The 21,042-nt window shown below is 42.0% G+C and overlaps 1 protein-coding gene across 1 annotated transcript in view; it reads right to left on the bottom strand.

Annotated features, from left to right (window-relative positions):
- KDM4C (lysine demethylase 4C) overlaps positions 1 to 21,042 on the bottom strand; it is a 236,788-nt gene that overhangs the window by 204,776 nt on the left and 10,970 nt on the right. Inside the window, exon 3 of the mRNA XM_066604256.1 lies at positions 8,076 to 8,179. Within this exon, the coding sequence (XP_066460353.1) occupies positions 8,076 to 8,179 (104 nt within the window). The remainder of the gene's footprint in view (positions 1 to 8,075; positions 8,180 to 21,042) is intronic.

The following is a 21,042-nucleotide window of genomic DNA, read 5'->3' as shown; positions in this document are numbered from 1 at the left end:
GCGGAGAATCATAGCGATTCTCTGCTCACTGGACTCAAATCGCGGCATGCCTCGATTTGCCACAGTGAGCCTATCAGATAGGCTCACCTCGGAGAGCTAACAGGGATCCCCGCAGCGGAATATCGCCAGCAATATTCCACCTTGGCCGTGGACAGGGGGCCTAAGTGGAAAGCAGGACCCACAACCTGAACATTAGCGGTTACGATATCTTAAAAGGGATCCTCCCTTACTTTGCTATACAAATGTAGAGCTGACCTCTTTTATACTGGACTGTTGTGCGAAATACCTTTGTTAATATTTGTTGACCATACACGCCTCTTATTTGCACGCTGATATTTTGCACCTTGAATGCGATTTGTGATACAGGAGCTTCTACTCCCCACCATGATAGACGGGCGGGGGATAGTTATATCCACCGGCCCTCTATCCCTCGTCATATTTGTGACACTACTTCGGTGTATAAATCCCCCCCCCCCCCCCCATTTTTAAAGTCGACTTGTTAGTATTATCGTGTTCCTATTCTCCCCCTGTCTCCCGTCAGTCTTATTGCTTTTTGTTCACACTACCCCCATCCTTCCTTTCATGGCTCTAAGCATTTTCCCTTATGGCATGTTACCCTGTACGGATTCCTGCTAGGTCGTTTTGTCCCCTAGTTCTCTTTCATGTACCATAAAAGGCATTTTTATAATATAAATATGACAACTAAACCTATTTCTTGTGTCTCACACAATGTCCAGGGGTTTAAATCGCCTATCAAAAAAGACGCAAAGCCTTTGAATACTAGCACAGGATAGGTGCGGATGTTGTTTTGATCCAGTAGACGCATTTTTCCCTCCGCCTTCACCCCACAGCTACCCAACACACTACCTGGCCTCCACATGGGAGAAAAAGAGGTGTGGGTATCTGGATATCTAGACACTTGTTTCGCACTACAAAAGATCCACCGTTTTGAACGTACTGGAGCAGCCTGGTCTTGTGCTTTTGGCGCAGTAAAGTTGTATGCCTTGAAGTTCGGGCATCAAGATCTCCAGTGTTTGAGCCCTGAGATGGATTCGATTCTCATGACCGCAACCATAAAACGCTGTGGGAGTCCTGCAACGTTTTACCAGGCTGTGTTAGCCAGCAGAGACCAGGTATCTCACGAACACAATCATGCGAAGTGTGCCTTTTTTATTTCTCACTCTGTTTCATAGTGAGGTTACATAAGACTCATCGCCCATACAAAAGTGGATGGCTCATGCTGCATGGTACGCAGAAAAATAGCACGCTGCAGTCTATTTCTTTGTGCATATCAACGCACAGTGTTTACACGCTAATTTGAATGGATCAATGAAAGTCTATTTACTTTCATTAACGCCATTCATCGCTTGTCAAGCGGCCGTAATATGCGCTCAAAGCCCAGTAATGTGAATGAGTTTTTACAGTACAAACAGAAACTTCAGTGCCTGATGCTACCAAATCTTGCTGCAGCTCTTTTGCAGTCACTTGAGGTTTTTTGACCACCTGCATCCTCAGGAATCTGGTGGCAGCCAGTCATGGCCTCCTCTTCTGCAACGTCCAGGAAGTGTAGCCAGCATTCCTTTATTTTTGAACTTGATAACTATGCTTCCAACTATATCGCTAGGAACAATTAAGTGCCTTTGTTATCTTGTATCCTTTTTTATGCAATCCTGCCATCTCTTCTTTAACCATGTATTTAAAATGCAATCAAGTGTGACAATCCACAATGCCCTAACCAGCCCAGGTAGTTGATATGTTTTATCTCAAGCACACCTGATGCAACTAATGAAGTCCTTGATTAAGATCATCATATGTGATACATCTACCAGCTTTGCATGTGTGCGCTCTTATGAAGGATTCTATTCAGGGGTTTGCTAATTTTGAGATTGCAGTAGTCATTAAAAGTGGCATTGTATGTAGAATTTTGTAAAAGACAACTTGTTATAGTAATTAGGATGAGCTATTCAAATTGGTTTTGTTTGTTTGTTTTTCTTCACAAACAGCTAGAGGCTTTTTTTGCAAATACACCTAATTTGCAATGGAGGTTGAATAATTTTGACTTTGATTAAATTTGATCAGCCGCCTCCAGAGGTGCCGTAGCTGAGTGTATTAGGCTGTGCCTTCAGTACAGTCTAATAGGTTAAGTATGAAATGAAAGGCAAGAGGTTATCCAAGCGTTCTAAAAGCAAATCAATCGCATCATGATGACCCCTAGTGAGACTAAATAAAGGTTATGGGTTTTTCCGAGACTTCGATACTGATGACCCATCCCCAGGATAGGTCATCAGTGAGGTTCCATCATTCAGGACACCTACCAATCAGCTGTATGAAAAGCCATGGCCACTGGCATACCAGGCACAGCTATGGGCATTCAGTTCGAGATGATCTCCCCAATGACTGGTACAACCTGTACACTAAAAAGTTATCCCCATAATAACTTAGAACCTTTAATGCGCAGAAGTTGGGTTCTCATCCTCCATCGAAGCATAAATCATTAATTGTTGAAACCACAAAAGGCTCCTCAAATCCGCAGATTCAAACCACAGCATCATTTCCTCCCTTAATTGAGACATTAACAGTTTTGCAAAAATTATAGCTTCCAGACTAAAATAGCGTAATCCTCTCCTTGATTATCCTAGATCAGTTGGGCTTTAGGTCTCATGAAGCTTCCTTCTCTGGCCTACAGGTGAACTAGACTAAAAAAGGTTCTATTCCCGTTAAATGGACAGTTCAAAATAGCAGAGTTTGGACCCTTTGTTGGTTGGCTTTGTTGCATTACCCTTTTCGTCTCTGTAACCCCTTACGTACATTTACGTCCTGGAGAATCAGGGTATGTATGAAGAGAGGTCGCGGAGCAAAATCGCTTCATACAGAGCGGGTGTCCGCTAACTCCCGCAGCCGATCGCTGCTATTAACCCTTTAAATGCCACTGTCAATTCTGACAGCGGCATTTAAATCCTCTGTACACCCCCCACCACCACCACCCACGTTAGATCGCAGGGAACCGTACAGGTGTCACGGCAGCCGGGGTCCTTCTGAAAGACTCCTGAGCTGCTTTAGCAGACTGCTATGAAGCCGTCCCCATGGGGTGGCTTGATAGACTGCCTGTTAACTCGCAGTATGACATAATGCTATAGCATTACGTTATACTGCAGAAAAGATCAAAGTATTGCTAGTTGTGGTCCCCAAGGGGGACTTTAATAAAACTTTATTGATCTTCTTTTCATTTTTTTTTTTTTAATTGTTTAAAAAAAAAAAGTTAAGTAATAAAAGTTTAAATCCCCCCCCCCCTTTTGCCATAACTCTAAAAAAAAAAAATCTAAATCATAAAAGAAAAATACATATTTGGTATTGCTGCGTCCATAAAAGTTAGATCCATCAAAGTAGCATATTATTTACCCGGCATGATAAACGTAGTCTGAAATTTAAAAAAAGAATGCCAGAAATGCACTTCAGTCACTCTGTCCTCGCAGAAAAAAATGCAATAAAAAGCGATCAAAAAGTCGTTCGTATTTAAATGTTACCATCATAAACTACAGGACATCCCATAAAAAATTAGCCCTCACACAAGTACGTCAACGGAAAAATAAAAAAAAGTTATTGCACGCAGAAGATGGCAAAAACATAAAACCTACCCTTTGCAATGGGTCTTTGCACATGGGTAATTTTTCTCTGGCAGCAGTGCTGCGAGACTGAGAAGATCTCAGTCAGACTGAGACTGAGCGGCTCAGTCAGTGCCCACACTGAAAAGCTGTACAGGGTGATATGGGTGGTACCCAAGCAGTCTCATCCAAATTCACTTGCAGTGTAGTGTGGAGCGGCTTCAGCAACGCTAACCTGCATTTCTGTGCCCAGCGGTTCCTGCTCCATTCAGCACCCACACCAAAGTGCCACACAGGAATGTAGAGCGTGATGTGGGCGCTAGCAAGCACAAGGGGCCACGATTAGTGGCTCCTGTGCCAAGCGGTCCCTGCTGCCAATTCCACTAAGTAATTTTTGTGAGCATGGATTTGTGGAAAGTCAGCTTCGTATTATACATATGCTTTTATTTAAGTGATAAAATAACATCATTCAAAAAGTAAAGAGGCATATACAAAAGTAGCCTGCCACCACACTCTTAAAAAAGAGATCTTAAAGAAAATCTGTATCTGTGTCTATGTTCCTATAGCAATCAATCACAGCGCAGCTTTCATTTCTTTTTTTTTTCCCTAGTGTTTCTATTCAAAATTTTCAACAATATAAAAACTAACTCCATCCAGAAGGAAGGGGTAGTGAGAGGACAGGAAGGCAAGACAAATGTGGCATAGATAGTAGAGGATTTGGAGATAGTCCAGGAGAATGGTATAATTGACATTCCAGGTTAAAAATGTGGGGGCTCCTTATGAGCCATTTCTTGGCAGACTGTTTTTGCAGGGTGGTTTGCCATTGCCTTTCCCAGTTAACTTTACCACCCCAGCAAGTTAAAGTAGTCCTTTTACCGACCTTGGAAGGCTGAGTCCACCTTGAGCCGGCTACCTGAACCATGAGGGAAGTGAACCCGCCAACCTTGAGGTCGTGAGCGAGAGCTTAGGATTGCATTCTGTTGCCTTAACACTCTGCACCACACGAGGCTCTGTAGATCTTTTTTATTAGTAGGATTAAATCTAGTCTTAGCTGACTTTTCAGAAACCAGGCATTCTGTTAGAAAGAAGAATTTAGAAAATATGTGAAGCGATGGGATATTAATGAACAGTTTCCACAGTGTTAAATAAAATGGTCCGACTTCTTACTCTTTTTGGAGAGCTGCAGCTATCCAGTCTATCCAAAAGACAAAAAAAAAAAAAATGTAGACAAATAGATGCAGAGAGGGTGGACTTGTGGAAATCCATTCTTGTAGAATCAATTTGTGGGCAGCCACTGAGACAAAATAAAGTAGTTTCTCATTCATCAGTGTTACTTGTATATGGATGGGTGTTATGCCAAAAATGGCGCATTCAATTAATCCTGGTTTAACAGAGAAATTGTACTAGAGCTGGATCTCAATTCGCAAGTAAAATCACACGTGCTTTGTGGAATTCTGGGATTTGTAAGCCATCTATATATATGGCATTGTAAAGTTTAAGTGTTGGGGTAAGTTGTTTGTTTTTTTTTTCAAGATTTTATAGTATTCCCCCAAAAGGCCATCTAGACCAAGAGTCTTAATTAGGAAGGGATGTTATGGTATGCATACTCATCATCTGTAAAAGGGACTAGAGATAAATTCCTGATGTGAAGACAATAGCTTAGGTGGTTCAATAGTATGTAGAAGGTAGACTGGGAGTCGTACGGAGATTTAACATACAGTGAAGAGTAGCAGTCCATGAACAGTTGTTATATAGTGGGCATGGAGAAGCAAGACGTGCTAGTAGTCTCCTCGATTTGTTTCCCCAGCTAAATAAAATGCATGATACAAGTTGTAGACTACTGGGCAGACCAAAAAAATGAGGGCAGGTCACCTTCAAATAAAGACAGTAGTAAAGTTACTGGTATTTTAGTTCTCTCCAGGAAAATCAGGGGAAAACAATGAAGCAATACCTCCAAAATATTAGTATTAAATAAGGACAGAAAGACTATCCCATGTTCCAAGGATGCCAGAGAAGAAAACTTTAAAGGTGTAGGGAAGCAAATATTCTAGAGCCTTCGAAAGGGTAGAGACCCTAGGTGCAAACACTCACAAGACCGGTGGAGAGGAAAAGCAGCAACTGTGGGGTGCAGGCACGTATGCCCGATTTTGTAAGCAGCAAGTATGCACATGCACTGCCTGTATGGACGGAAATCACCCAGCTACGAGGCGATTGTGTCTCCTTCACGAGACTGGATATGGTTGAGGGGTAAGCTCCCAGGGCAACATCTTCTCTTCAGAGTAAATGCAGGTGCACAGTCTTGGCGTAGTCTCAGCTCCTCCAGGTAGTCCGTGGTGTGGGTCTCAGGTCGAGATGTCCAGGAGTGCGGTGAGGGCAATCTGGTGGGGTTCCACTGCCAGGGGAAATCAGGGCCCGGTAGATGGTAAGATCTGGCAGGTGTTGTGGTTCTTTTAGCAGGCGACCGCTCATTTTTCTATCCAGCCGTTATTCAGACGCCTCTGCACTATGCCAGTCGCTGCATTGGCTGCCCATCAACTGCAGAACTAAATTTAAACTTCTCTACCTCACCCACAAAGCTCTGCATGGCGCCGCGCCAGCATACATCGCCTCCCTCCTGTCAGTACACCACCCAGCCCGCTCACTCCGATCTGCTAACACACTCAAACTAAACACCCCTGTAATACGAACCTCACATGCTCGCCAACAGGACTTTACCAGAGCAGCACCAATCCTCTGGAACGCTCTACCTCAAGGAATCCGAACAATTCCACATGCACAAAATTTCAGACGTGCCTTAAAAACGCACCTCTTCAGGGAAGCATACTGAACGCCCTATGGCGCCCCACCCAGTTTGCCTTCTAATAACTGATTTCCACATGAATCCCCTATTGCCTGTGTTCCCCATGCCTTTCTCCTCCCCCTGCACCTCCTGTACCACCCCCAACCCATTTGTTTCAAACTGAATGTACCTCACATTGTAATTGTTGTATTGTTTTGCATTTATCCATGCCTGAAAGCGCTGCGGAATAAGTTGGCGCTATACAAATAAAGATGATTATTGTTATTATTATTGTTATTATGCTAGACCCAGATCTGTAGGTTGAAGCACTAATGACAGATGAAGAAGGCTTTAGTGGCCCTTAAAAAGCATGTAATAGACCAGGTGACAGTCCTGAAGCTATATCAACTTTAAGATGCCTCATTGGAGCCAGATTTGTTGCAGAGTTAGTCTGCATTTGACTGCTAGTCAAAGAGCTATTGAAAAGTGTGCCCACACTGCTCAACAAAGAGCCACCACAGCATGAATTTCTTATAATGCTGGGGAAAAGTGATAGCTGTGCCATGATTAGTTACTATGGGCAACAAAGACAGACTTTCTTCTAGACAGCTTTTATAAGGGTGAGGTACTGAGCTACTTTTCCGTGGCCTACCCTGTATAATAAACTTTTTATTTTGTATCTTACCAGAGAAAAAAGGTTTCTTTATCCATTTACCAGATTCGTTTTTTTCTCGTCTCCCCCTTCCTCCCAAAAACTGCTCACCCACTCTGAAAAACGGACAGACAGATTATATGCTGCCCATCAAGTCCATTTATAGGAGAGGTGGGCGAATGGAGGAGGTAAATAAGAGAAAAGCAAAAAGGTATGGACATGCTGCTGCAGCTAACAGCAACTGAATTCACATCTACACTGCTCAGTACTTCTTTATAATCTATTCCATACTGATGCTGGTTGTCTGTATAAAAGAAGATAATGAAAAAGCAGAATCATCTCTACTTTCTATTTGCAGTGTATGTGAAACTTTGCAGCAACTAGTCTCCACTGATTAGCTCTGGGAAAACTAAGAAACGGGTTGCTTTAACATGAGCATATTCTTACTCCACATTTGCCCTGCGTTTTGCGGGCTGTGATACAGCGCTAATGTAAATGTATAAGACTTTCATTAACAAAAATTTTCATCTGTCTCTGTTCCCTGCCACTATAATGTTGGGGACATTAACCAACTAAGACCTACTCTTGCCTGGTATCCCTGCTATATTATTTATGAGGATTTGAACACAAGTGCTTTATGAATTACCCACTTCGTTTGCTGTTGGAGGACACAATACTGGGTCTTGTGGCCTTCATAGTTCCTCTCTAAACTTCATGTGACTGCAATTTTAGCCAAAGGAGATTGGAACCTGAGGTCCCTTTGGTTTTGTCACACCTCTTATGTGACCTATACTTTGAAGGTCACGATCTCTTATGTGAATTCTGGGGGATCCCACCAATGAACGGAGATAGGGGGTTATAATAGTGCTTTTGTCACTTAATTTATGTTGTTAGTCTTGAAGCCTCCTGATTTTAAGTATTATAATTAATAAAAGTTATATTTTAAGGGATCAGTTGAGTGAAGGCATGTGATTCCAAAGAGCTCACTTAGTTTTTACTTGTAGCAATGATCTATAAAGCAGCTGCAAGTTAGCCAACTTACCTTATCAAAAGGAATACCATACTTCTTTAGTATTGAAGGAGATATAAGTGTCATTTTGTGTCTGAGAAAAGCATCACATCCTTGAAAACTGCTGGGAAAGAAACCTGTGTAGAGAGATCAAACAAGAAGCTAGTTACAGAAATATGAACGACTTTAGATTTCATTTACCAAACCAGCTGGGCACTTTCAATATAAAAAAAGTTACAAAATTCAAAAATATTCTACAGGTGAGGTAATGGAAGGCACAATATCAATCTGAAGAAGAAGAGAAAGCATTAAGAATATTGCTTTAAGCAATTAAAAGTAATAGACTAAGCACTGTGCCAATCCACTGGGTTACCAATATGTATACGCTGCAGTAGATAAGAGGCTAGAAATGCTATCAAAGTGGACAGATATAGAAGATTCAGGCTCTGACTAAGGCCACTCATACATGCATTCCGAAAACACCGCTCAAAATACCATCATTTTACTGCGATTTCGAGCATCATTTTTTAACACATTGTACAGCGTTTTGACAATGCTTTTTAACACACATCATTGTGATGGGCGAATAGGCGAGTTAAACGCAAAAAAGCTGAAAATAGAGCTGAGCGCTCGAAAATCGCAGTGTCACATACGCCACATTCGAGCGCAGCTCTGAGAAACACCAATTGAAGTGTTGAACCGCCGCGCTAATTGAGGTCAAAGGTGGTGAGAGTGGCCTTTTTTTTTAAAAAAAAAAAGGCAATGTGACACAGTGATCAAACCATTGTGTGGCAATTATAAAGTCTGGGATTTGGATATTAATTTTTGCCTCAAAAGAGAGGCACAGCGTCTTATTTTCAGGGTGTGTTTAATACTTACCTAGCGTTCAGGTCCCTTGTGATGGCCTGCGGCACTGCTGCAGGCTTCTGTGTCCTCCTTCACGCCAACAGAGCAGTTCTTCCTGGAAGCGGGGCTTAAATACTGCGCCTCCAGCAAGCTAATGCTCCAATTGGTTAATAGAGCGCCGTGTCAGCCAATGGGAGCCGGCTCTCGATTAACCAATCACAACCATTCATTGAATGGCTATGATTAGTTAATCTAGCGCTGACTTTCATTGGCTGATGCGGTGCTCGATTAACCAATCAGAACATTAGCTTACTTGAAGCAGGGTATTCAAGCCCCGCTACAAGGAAGAACTTGTCTGTCGGCGTGAAGGAAGACATGGCAGCCTGCAGCAGCGCCACAGACCATCGCGAGGGATCCAAATGGCAGCTGCTAGGTGAGCATTTTTTGCCTTTTTTTTTTAATGTAGAATAGCTAGGTCTTGATTTCGGGGGAGGGCTTATATTTCAAGCCCCTTCCCCCTTTCACAGAAATTGGTGGTGGTCTTATTTTCAGGGAAACACGGTATGTATATTATGTCTTCATCCCTCTAACAAAGAAAGGCGACTCCCAGAATTTCTCCAACTACTGAGCAATAGCCCTCATTCTGCATGCAAGCAAGATCCTTCTCAAAATTATACAGCAAAGACTAAGATCAGTAGTCAAAGCGGCACTCCCTGATGTGCAGGCAGAATTCCGGCGAGGACGCAGCACCTGTGATCATATTGCAAATCTGTGATGGACCATGGAAAAAGCTCGGGAATACCAACAGAATATTTACATGTACTTCATTGACTACATCAAGGTCTTTGACTGTGTTGACCATGACAAGCGGTGGCATGCCCTATAAGAGCTGGGCGTATCGGCACATCTAGTCAAGCTGATAAAATCACTTTATATGAATCAAGAAGCCACTGCGAGAACACAGAATGGGGCCACAGATTTGTTTGGAATCGGCAAAGGTGTCCAACAGTGCTGCATCCATTCACCCTTCTTGTTCAACCTATACACAGAAGTGATAATGCGGAAAATGGATCTAGACGAATTGAAAGCTAGGGTGAAAATAGGTGGCAGAAACATCAACAATCTCCATTATGCAGATGACACACTTTTGCTTGCAGAAGCAGGTCTGAAGCACCTGATATGTGAGATTAAAACTGAAAGTGAAACAATAGGCCTATACCTGAATTTAAAGATGACAAATTATGACAACTGCAAAAAAATGCCAAATTTAAAATCAAAATGGGCAACGAGGCCGTAGCATACGTGCGAGACTTCATCTTCCTTGCTTCAAAATTTAAACAGGATGGAGAATCTATGCCAGAGATAAAACGTAGGATAGCACTGGGGGCGAAGCGTGATGCTACACATGGACAAAATCAGGTAAAGCGGGGATATCGACATAGCAACTAAATGCAGGATAGTGCAAATAACCATTTTCCCCATAGCCATGAATGGATGTGAAAGCTGAATTGCAAGGGAAGCCGATAGGAGGATTACTGCGTTCGAGCCGTGGTGCTGATGAAAGCTGCTGCGTATGACCTGGACAGCAGGAGTAACAAACAGAGAAGTCCTAAATCGTATAGGTCCCGATATCACTGGAGGGCGAGATGACTGGGCTTAGACTCACATGCTTTGGCCATGTAAGGCCTCCTGCAAAAGGGGCGGGTCGGACTCCGGATGTGGGATTTCTGCCGTGGAGTTCAACCCTGTGCCCCCTGTGCACCTCTCCGGTTGGCTTCTTTCTGCACTGCAGATGTGCCGGCACTAGGCAATGACGCGGATCCCGCAGTGCTTGAAAGGGATTAGAGTCAATGAAAGTGGTCTGTGTGTAGCCCGCACAGAAATCGCAGCATGCTGCAATTTCTTCTCTGTGACCAGAAAAATCGCAATCGATTTCCACTTATGGAGATAAAATTGCAATTTGCCATAGCATGCTATTGGTTGTATTTTCTGCGGAGACTGGAGGCGGATGTCCAGCGCAATGCAAATCCGCCCATGTGCAGGAGGCCTTATGCGAGCAGAGTCGCTAGGGGAAAAAAAAAAAAAAATCTATAATGCTTGGACAGATCAGTGGAAAAAGAAGACCCGGCCGCCCAAGAACACAATGGCTGATACTGCCAGAGCGGATACTGGCATGGATATCACACAATTGAAAGAAACAGCGCAAACCCGAAAAACATAGAAGTAGCTCGCCTTTAGGTCGCCGAGGGTCGCGAACGACTAAAAGGCTAATAACAGTCTTGAATTTAAGGGGTAATCTTTTATTCAAAAACATAATTTCAACAACAATGATTTTCTTAAATAAAAGCTCTATAATATCTATATTTTTACATTAATGATCATATTTTATGTAAAATTGAACACAAAGAACTTCTATCATCAGGCATTGTTGGGCCACAGATTGTGACAAGTTATTCTAAAAATCAGAAAATGTATTCCACCTTCTCATACACCTGAATTTATGGGCATAACAATAATGAGAGGCTTGAGACTAGTCATAAACATTAACTAAACACTTTCAATGCAAAAACAAAAGCATTGGGAACGTAAAAAGAGAAAAACCGCTTTATAAACCGTTAAATGGCAATAAATATGCACATCAATAAAAATGTATCACATGGAATGGAAAGGCAGCTGCGCCTACAATTAAAGTAGGGCCGCACGTTGTAGGGAACCCGCCAGGCCCCTAATGGTGCCCGGGCTGCATACTAATGCTATACAGGTTAAAGCCATGTAGAAATGCACTTCTTGTCCTCTATTATACGTTCCATAGGACTCCGCACATCACAGATACCAATCTCTATACTGACCAGTCTGGGGAAGAGCATTTCTACAGCAAAGCAGCCCCTATACAAACCGGAATATCCTACCAAATATCAAAAATACTTTCTATAGCGGCTAGTATGTTTTAAAGAGGAATTTCTTTTATGCCATATTACAGTAAGGGCTCCCGCTCACAGGCGGATATTTGTCCTAGAATCCGCAGCAAGTATCGCCCATTACCTTCTTTGTAGAGCCGCTGCTTTCTGCCCACGAGCGGAAACCAATTGCAATTTTTGCTTGCAGAGGGAAGGGGGTAAAAAATAAAATAAAAATAAAAAATTTGATAAACAGAATGCTCCATCTTCATGCGGATTCCGGGCAGACTGCTTGCATTCAAGTTAATGGAAGCTGTACAACCCGCAGCCCGTCCGCTATGAACATTGTGGACAGGTCGCAGATTCCCTGCCATTGCCTAGCGACGGTGTGGGAAACTGCGCATGGGCGAGCTGCTGTGTCCATCCACAGTATAGAAAAGATGGCTGAAGGGCAGGTAGGCACGGATGCCGCTGCTGCCACACACCTGTGTTAACCAAAATACTAATATAGTCAACAAGTACATCTCTATATATGTTGTGAAACAGCCAGTCACCATGTTCACGCATGTCTACTCTGACAAATAGGCTACATTATAGTGTTACATTGTTCCAAGTGTGGATTTGTCTACGAACTATTAGCAAGCTAACAAATGCCTAAATTAACTTGATAAAATAAGAATTGAGCATAATAAAATCCAACATTCCAGATTCTGCTTACTCAATCCATTGCCAGACTGTCACCCTGCCATGATATACTTAAACATTTAGACTGTTTGTTGACACCTTCCAAATGATCAGGTTCAGCTAACTTTCATGTGAAGTGTTTGGCCATCTTAAGTATAGCCTGGGAGTAGCCAGTCAATAGCAACTATTTTTCCTAGCAATAAAGATAACTGTAGATATGGTAAATACCACTATTTAAAGGCCGATTTACACGGAGCGATGATCGCTCGAAAAAAAAACAACCTAAAAATCGATCGTTTGGGCGATAATCGTTGCGTCTAAACGTGCGGCCATTGTGCACTGTTAGCTGATCATTAAATTCAGTCCAACCTAAAAATCCTCATTCAGCCTTATCAGCAGTTCTCCACAGGTAGTGCTGATAGCATTGTTTCCCGCTGGAGGACAAAGGAACTGAATGCAGATAAGAGCCCTTGGCTATTAACCGCTTTCAGCTAAGGCTTTAATTGCACACCTAATTGCTCTTAAGTAGCCGAGTAGCTACTTAATAGTTTATGCAAAATGATCGCTCAAAGCTATCACTCAAACCGTTGTTAGAGAGATCATCGCTCAGTGTAAATGGGCCTTAACCCCTTGAAGGAAATTGGTCATCAATTATAAGCACTATAAACTAAGTTATGGTGCTTACAGTTTAGATGACAGGAAGTTCGAGGAGCAGTCTCTCATTCTCACCTGGTCTCCCGGTGAAATCAGCAAGCACACAGTAGCTTGACTTTTTACAGAAAGCTATGTAAGCGCAGCTCCCATTCATCATTATGGGAGGTGTGCCCACAACCATCTGAAAAAGCCAAGCTGGTATGCATGTGTTGACTTTGCACAGGAACACTGCAGGATTAGGGGACCCTATAGTTTGAGACACAGCTCCAGGGACTTCCTGCCACCCAAACTATAAGCACCATAACTTAATTTATTAGGCTGATATTTGATGACAGGTTCCCTTTAATGAAATCCTACACACAAATAATCTACCGTAATAGTATCTGATAGAGGACATAAAAATAGTGACCTATTTAAAAAATGGGAACATATGAAAAGGACAGAGTACTTGTAAAAGAAATAACGATTAACCCTTTGAAGAATATATTTGTCCCCCAGTTTTGAACGGTTTCAATTCTGATTTAATCCATTACGGCCCTTAAAGGGTTAAAGGCTATTTCACTTATTTTCTTTTCAAATAGTTTTTTAGGGAGATTTACAAGAGACTGTCAAACTCTTCAGCTCCAAAAGATGTATGATGCATTAAAAGAATTAAATTTTAAATTAAAATCAATGAAGAAAGAAGAGTCTATTTAATTTGCTTTCTTCGTATGGATTAGTAATCAAGGACTGAACAAATGTGGTGACGAGTGGTAAGTTAATTTAGCACTGGAGAACTGCTGGAAAAAATATATAGATGTGCAGAGTCTTAAACATTTCTGATCAGTCTGGAATTTCTATTTACAGGCGTTCAGATTTATGTTGGACATTATTTTTAAAATGGTCACCGAAACCCAAGCGTTTTAGAGATGTCGCAAAGAAACGATCTATCTTCTTATCTGCACAGAAAAGGAGCTAAGAGGAAAACAGGTTTGAAGTTATGTTAGTAAAGGCCCATTTACACGGAGCGATGATCGCTCAAAAAAAAAAAAATTTGCTGAAACGACAGTTTGAGTGATCATCTTTGCATAATTCTAAGTAGCTAATTAGCTACTTAAGAGCTATGCAGGCGAAGCGGGATACCGCCGCAATAGCTTCAAGAACTATGCAGGCGTTTTGAACATGCAAACAGCTGCATTGTTCTCGGCGCTTTCAGCTGGTGTCCCACTGAGAACTGCTGGATATCAGCTGAAAGAATGATATTAGCGCCGCCCGCTGAGATATCAGCATGCGGCGCTAATAAGGCTCATCGCTCATTTCTAACTGGCTAGAAATGAGCGATGAACGATCAGTGCACAAACAGTGCACGATGGCCGCGCATTTAGCCGCAACAATTATCGCTCAAAAGACGGCTTTGGAGAGAATTTTGAGAGATAATTGTTGTGTCTAAATGCACCCTAAGGGTGCATTCAGACGACCGTATATTTGCTGGGTTTTCACGCCCAGCCGATATACGGCGTCTCTCTCTGCAGGGGTAGGAGGCTGGAAGAGCCGGGAGCAGTGCTCTGAGCTCCCGCCCCCTCTCTGCCTCCTCTCCACCCCCCTGCACTATTTTCAATGAGGAGAGTCGGACGGGGCGGAGCTAATTCCCGGAAATTAGCCCCGCCCCGTTCTGCCTTCTCTCATTCCAAAAAGTGCAGAGGGGCAGAGAGGGGGGTGGAGAGGAGGCAGAGAGGGGGCGAGAGCTCAGAGCACTGCTCCCAGCTCTTCCAGCCTCCTCCCCCTGCAGAGAGAGACGAAGTATATCGGCTGGGCGTGAAACCCCAGCCGATATACGGTCGTCTGAATGCATCCTCAGAAAGCATGCATTGCTGCAAACACGCATTCTTTTGTTGCTACCCTGCTACCAATGCATTTAACTGTCATTGATGTTTCTCAAAGCACACAAGAAGTCTTTGGACATACAGAGATATATATTTATCCATAGACCGGTCGCTCATAATGGTCTCTTTTGGATATGCTCCTTTTGCTTAAAAAAACAAAACAAAAAAAAAAAAAACACACCAAAAAAAATTGTGCGACGAATAGCGAATAGGACTGTCTTATTTGAAAAGATTAAATCCAGTAAGGGATTGATTGATACAGCTTTAAAATAAGATAATAAAAAAAATGTAGTAAACGGACAGAGCTGTATTGTTCAGCAGGTAGTAATAAATCAAAAATGTAATCAAGCACAAAATTAAAATGCAGACCTTCATAATGTATTCATCATTAGGTTTTGATTTTACTACTTAATGTTAAATTCTTCTGGCTCAAGAAACCCATTCAAGACTCGATAAAATCCATACGAGAGCATATTAAATTCTGCTTCTCAACCAAAGTTATCCCTAAGCATTTTGGTGGCTGTTCTCCAAGAGTCAAAGTGTGCAATCACTATGCATATTTTGCTTGGAGTCTGGAGCTTTTTCTTAACAGCAGTTTTCTTTTGAAATTTTGTCAGCAGGTGGTATTCTTTTCCATTCTGCACAAAAAGATTTGATTTGGAACAATGCATAATGAAATCATTCTAATTTACATACCTACCCTTCCATTTCCTACAGCCACAGGAACGAATAAAAAAAAAAAAAATTGAAGCTATTTCAGCTCTTAGCCATTTCAAGCCATTATATTTCTTAACTAGACAGGGACTCGTAAATGCGCAAAAAAAAAAAAAAAAGAAGAAAAAAAAAAAAAGCACATCTTGTTTGATCTTGTTAATTGATCTAAATAACCCACATATTTTCAGCACGTTAATATATAAATAGCCTTTACTAACAACTCACTCAGTAACCAAAATAAATAATATAAAATTACATGTAATCTATGTTTGTATGTATAAAAGGTTTACTAATTTAAATCCATCATATTGTAAACTAGTAATTGTAGGTGGTAATACTAAATATTAAATGCGGTTACACTAAATTTAGGTCTTCTAAATATGCAGCAGCAATGCAACGACATACAAATAGCACCGACGAGAAACAACTTTCATCAGCAGTGAACAACAGTGCAATATCTAGGATAAACCTGCAAGTAATTATTTGCTGAGCTAATTTATGGCTTACAGCTTTTTGAGCAGCACACAGGATAGAAAATCCTTTAAACTGGCACAATTACAAAACTAATAATAATAAAAACAACAATAACAATAATTAGCTACAGGGGAGGTTCTAATTCCTGAGGATTTGTGTGGTAGCCAGAAACAAGAAGCTTACTAGCGAAATGTGCGACTTTCCTTACTCATTACCTCCCTTAACAGATTTCATTTCCTCGGGCTTTTAGATTTTTTTTTGCATTCTCAAAAATAAGAAGACATCGGGAAGGGTGGTCAATGATGCCTACATGATCCCTACCGACCAATGAGAACACGCATTTTGAAGGAATGTGAATAGATTGAAATCTTTATTTGGTTGGAATACTTTAAAAATAAGCCAAGCAATATTACTATTTCAAATAATTCAACATAAGAGACATTTACTTTATATACGGTACGTAAGCTCATCAAAATGTGCTCCTACCCATTACTTTGGCAAATTATCCAGTAGGTTATAAATGGGTATGGGCAGGGAGGTAACTATAGGGGGTGTGGTTGCACCCGGGCCCAGGAGCCTTAGGGGGCCTGTAAGGTCCCTCTTCTTCATATAGGGAGCCCAGTACTATGAATAAAGCATTATAGTTGGGGGCCCTCTTACAGGTTTTGCATTGGGGCCCAGGAGCTTCAAGGTACGCCTCTGGGTATGGGGGGAAATTTACCATGGATTGTGTACCATAATTGTGGCAAAAAGGTCACAAATTACAAAACACCCCCACAGTTTCACAGTAACCTACAACTCAGTTTGTTGAACAACCAGAAACAATGCTAGAATAAGCTCAAACTTGAAAGTTGAAAAACTTGAATGGGAATCGGTCATTTTGAAAATGCAGTCCAATCTGCAGGCAGCATGCTATAGAGTAGGACGAGGAACTGAGCAGACTGGTTCAAAGTTTTATTACAGATGTTCTTGCATGACTTTAAAAGATTTGGTCTGGGACTAGAAAAAAAAAATAAATAAATAAAATTCTACTGCCTTTCCAGAAACTGCACCATGTCTGAGGATCATATTGGTTTTTCCATATGAGAAAATTAGGGTGGGCAGGAGCAAGCTAAAGCTTTTCTATTTCCAGCCATCTGGTGTATGCTGGGAGAGGTGACCAAGCTGGGATCCTCCTAAATTGGGTAGCCCAATAATAATATTGTAAGTTAGGGACTAGGAAACCACAAATCTCCTCATCGGATAGGAGACTTGATTTGGCCTCTTTGTAGCTTGCCCAACCAAATAATCTGCATGAAAGCTGCCTGCAGAGCTCTAGGATTTCAAGAGGGAACTGGGACTGGAAGATTGGAAAGGTCTCAAAAATATAGCAGTTTGGGCATTATAGTCATTTTAAGTGCCCAGACCCATTTTTACAGTTGTGGCAACTCAAGTACGGAAAAAGTTTAAACAAAATACTTGAAACAACTTCCTAAAACCCGGAGCTTATGGGGGTGGGAGTCACGTCTCCATAAGTAAAGCTTTGTTTGCACTTTAGAGCATATTCAAAAGAATATTTTAAGTGCTAAACAGTGGTAGAATAAAAAAACGAAAAGCTGAAAAAGTAACCTTTTTACTGCATTATTTTTTAAAGCATTCTAGAATAACAAAGCAGTTGAAGGGCAAAAATCAAATGGCTTTATTAGATTCAAGCCTAATGTCTTGCAGATAAAATATTTGTAGGTGCTACAGTCAATCAAGATTTCAGAAGAAACTACAGATGAAAGCATCCAGGCATAAAAGGCAAGTGTGATAATTATGATGTGCAGACAAGATAATGGAAAATATTCCAGCCTTTGTCTGGTATTATGTATGGAGTGCAGACTTGACCTGGACAACTGGTGATGCCTCATCACATTTTCCACAGTCAACAAAATTAATGAATTGGTCATTGTTTTATCACTGTAATTACTTAACAGAATTTAATTATTCCTGCAAGCATCTGGTTAGCTAGTACTGTGCAACTGCTTTTTTGTTAAATAGATTCCAGTTACAATCATTCTTATTTACATGCATAAGAACACATGCATGCGCACGTGTATGTGGTTTACTATACGAGGAAAAAACCCACTGAAAAGAATAAAAATAAAAACAAAAAATAAAAAAAACTGCAATTTGCTCCTTCCTAGTAGGTAAGGAACTGATGATTTGCTTTGTTTTACAAAGACTACAAAATGTTATTGCCAAGTCAAACACCTGCAGGAAAGACACAGGGAAACTCATTCTCCCTTCTATAGCCCCATTCTCCCATTTATTGACTGCCACTCCCTACTACTACACACCCAATCTAGCCAGCCTGCTTGCCACCTACTACAGTATTATGACCAAATTAGGTCACATATGTGACAAAGCTGCAGTTCGAAAAAGAGTGCTTAATGGCCCTTTTAGACGAGCAGATTCTCTCTTGAATGGGCGAGTGAAGTCACCGCTAACTCCTTCATCCCGTTCATTTCTCGTTGAGGGTTTCACATTCTTATGTGAAACACTGAGTGGGGAGTGTTTAAACGCAACGCATTTATGCTGGCCGAGGGATCTTTCACACGGTCATATATGTTCTTGTGTTTACTTGGCTGTGCCGTAAAATTGCACGAATGGCTGTTTTTCCATGCTAACGAAAAAAAATATGTCGCACCCCGGAAAACCGTTGCTCGGCCAAAATCCCCAAGATGCCTTCCAAGGCCTATACAGAGGCATCTGTAAGCCTTTCACAACATTGAACGCTTCTAAAATGCCTCATTTCTTTTTTTTCCAGCTCCCATAGGAGTCTATGAGAGCCTTCGCCATATAGTGGGCAAAAAGATAGTTCCTGAATAGAGATGAGCGAACGTACTCGGTAAGGCCGATTTCGCAATTGAGCACCGCGATTTTCGAGTACTTCCCTACTCAGGTGAAAAGTACTCGGGGGCGCTGTGGGTGAGCTGGGGGTTGCAGAGGGGAGTGGGGGGGGGGGGGGGGGGGGGGGGGGGGGAGAGAGCGCTCCCACCTGTTCCACGCTGCTACCCCCCGCTCCATCACACCACGCCCCGCCCCACAGCGCACCCGAGTACTTTTCACCCGAAAGTGAAGTACTCGAAAATCACGGTGCTCGATTGCGAAAATCGGCCTTACCGAGTACGTTCGCTCATCTCTATTCCTGAACTATCTTTTGCCCGCTGTATATGAGACGGCGCGTATTTCGGTGGCGCATGTTCCATTTTTCATGCGCCATATATTTGCCCATGTGAACGAATGCATTGGAAACCAATGCATCAGATGGGTGCATATATCGGTCGGCCATAAAAACATTGCCGTTTATTCGCTCGTGTGAATGAAGCACGAAAGTGGACGACGAATGAAAAAGGAATGATTCTCGTTCATCGTTTTTTCGTTGGCTCGCATTTAAACCAAATGATTAATGTTCACTTTTGCTCGTTTATTTAACGATAGCTGTTACATCCAAACGCGCCTTAACTCATGTGAGCATGTGACTTACTATCACATGCTGAGTGCTACGGGCCAACTTTGTCACATCAAGCACAGCTTTGCCTTGACAGAATTCTACACATTGTAACCCTGGGCTGCTAAATTGTTTAATAAGCCTCAAAAAAAAAAAAAAAAAATACAGCTTTAACTTACAACTTTCTTTTTCTTCCTCAGGATAGGTCATCAAATAAAAGACTCGCAGGGGGCAGACACTGAAGAACTCCCATCGATTGGAAGTTTTCCAGAACCGCTGCATGCCGGAACTAGCACACCTCCATACACTGTGCAATGGAATGGAACGGAACTAAAGGCCAAGTTCTGTTCACTTAAAGCTATAGGTGAAAGGAAACTTCATCAGAATCCAGGTGTAAGTGTATGCTCAGTGACCAGGAGAAAAGCCATGTGAAAGCACACAGTCACTTGTAACTACAAGCAACCATTTCCCAGGCAGGTATAAAGCAGTCATTCAGGTCTGAGGTTCTGCATACAGCGTACCTCAGCTTCCAGTGATCCTACAAATAGGACTTATAATGGGCATTAAAATTAGTAATTGAAAAGTTAGCCAAAGTTTAGTAATTTAGTTGGTTTTTTTTGCTTGTAAAGATTTAGGCCTCATGCCCACAGACGGAGTGGGATGCGCCCGCGGATTTCTGCTGCGGGAATACCCCATTTAAAAACATGAGTGCCCGCGAGCAATCGCTTAATACGTCCACAGAAATCCCGAGGTCTCTATGAATACTATATTAATGGAGACCTCCCACAGCGGAAAAACGCGGTGAATTAGAACATGCTGCGATTTTTTCCCCATGGCAGAATCACATGTGAGCATTGAGCTATTAGGTTCTATAGAATATAATAGCAGCCGAATTCCACCAAAAGAACTGCAGTGAAAATCCGTTCATGGGGAATTGGCCCACATGTAGCTTTTGGTTTTGTTGCAGCAGCTACTTTCGCAAAGTTGAGAGCAGGATGTGCAGTCATATTGGCAGTTACCTTAGATTTTGCGGCCTCACTAGCTGGTGACAGCTAGCGGACCTTTTTAGCTTGCAGGATACCTCCATGGAATAGCGCAGCATACTACACTATTCCATATAGTTGAAAGAGAGTATACTGACATATAACCGCCTGATGGAATCCAAAAGGGTCATGCTTTTGGCCTCCTTAGGGCATATGGGACCACTAGGAATAGGTTTCCTGCTGCATATGCCAAACTAAAAATGTGAATACAGTCATGAATTTAACCCTTTCCAATCCAATTTGTATCCTGGTTTTTCTAGGGGGCTTACTCTTTTTCTGCCGTTATACAACAGCGCTATATGCTGGCTAAAGCCAGTACTGCATGAGGTGACACGTTGGATAGGCTCTGAC

Source organism: Eleutherodactylus coqui, chromosome 5 (genome assembly GCF_035609145.1).
Source record: "Eleutherodactylus coqui strain aEleCoq1 chromosome 5, aEleCoq1.hap1, whole genome shotgun sequence".
In the NCBI taxonomy this organism is placed as follows: Eukaryota; Metazoa; Chordata; class Amphibia; order Anura; family Eleutherodactylidae; genus Eleutherodactylus; species Eleutherodactylus coqui.
The sequence above is the reverse complement of the archived record's forward strand: the minus strand, read 5'-3'. Positions and strand labels throughout refer to the sequence as shown.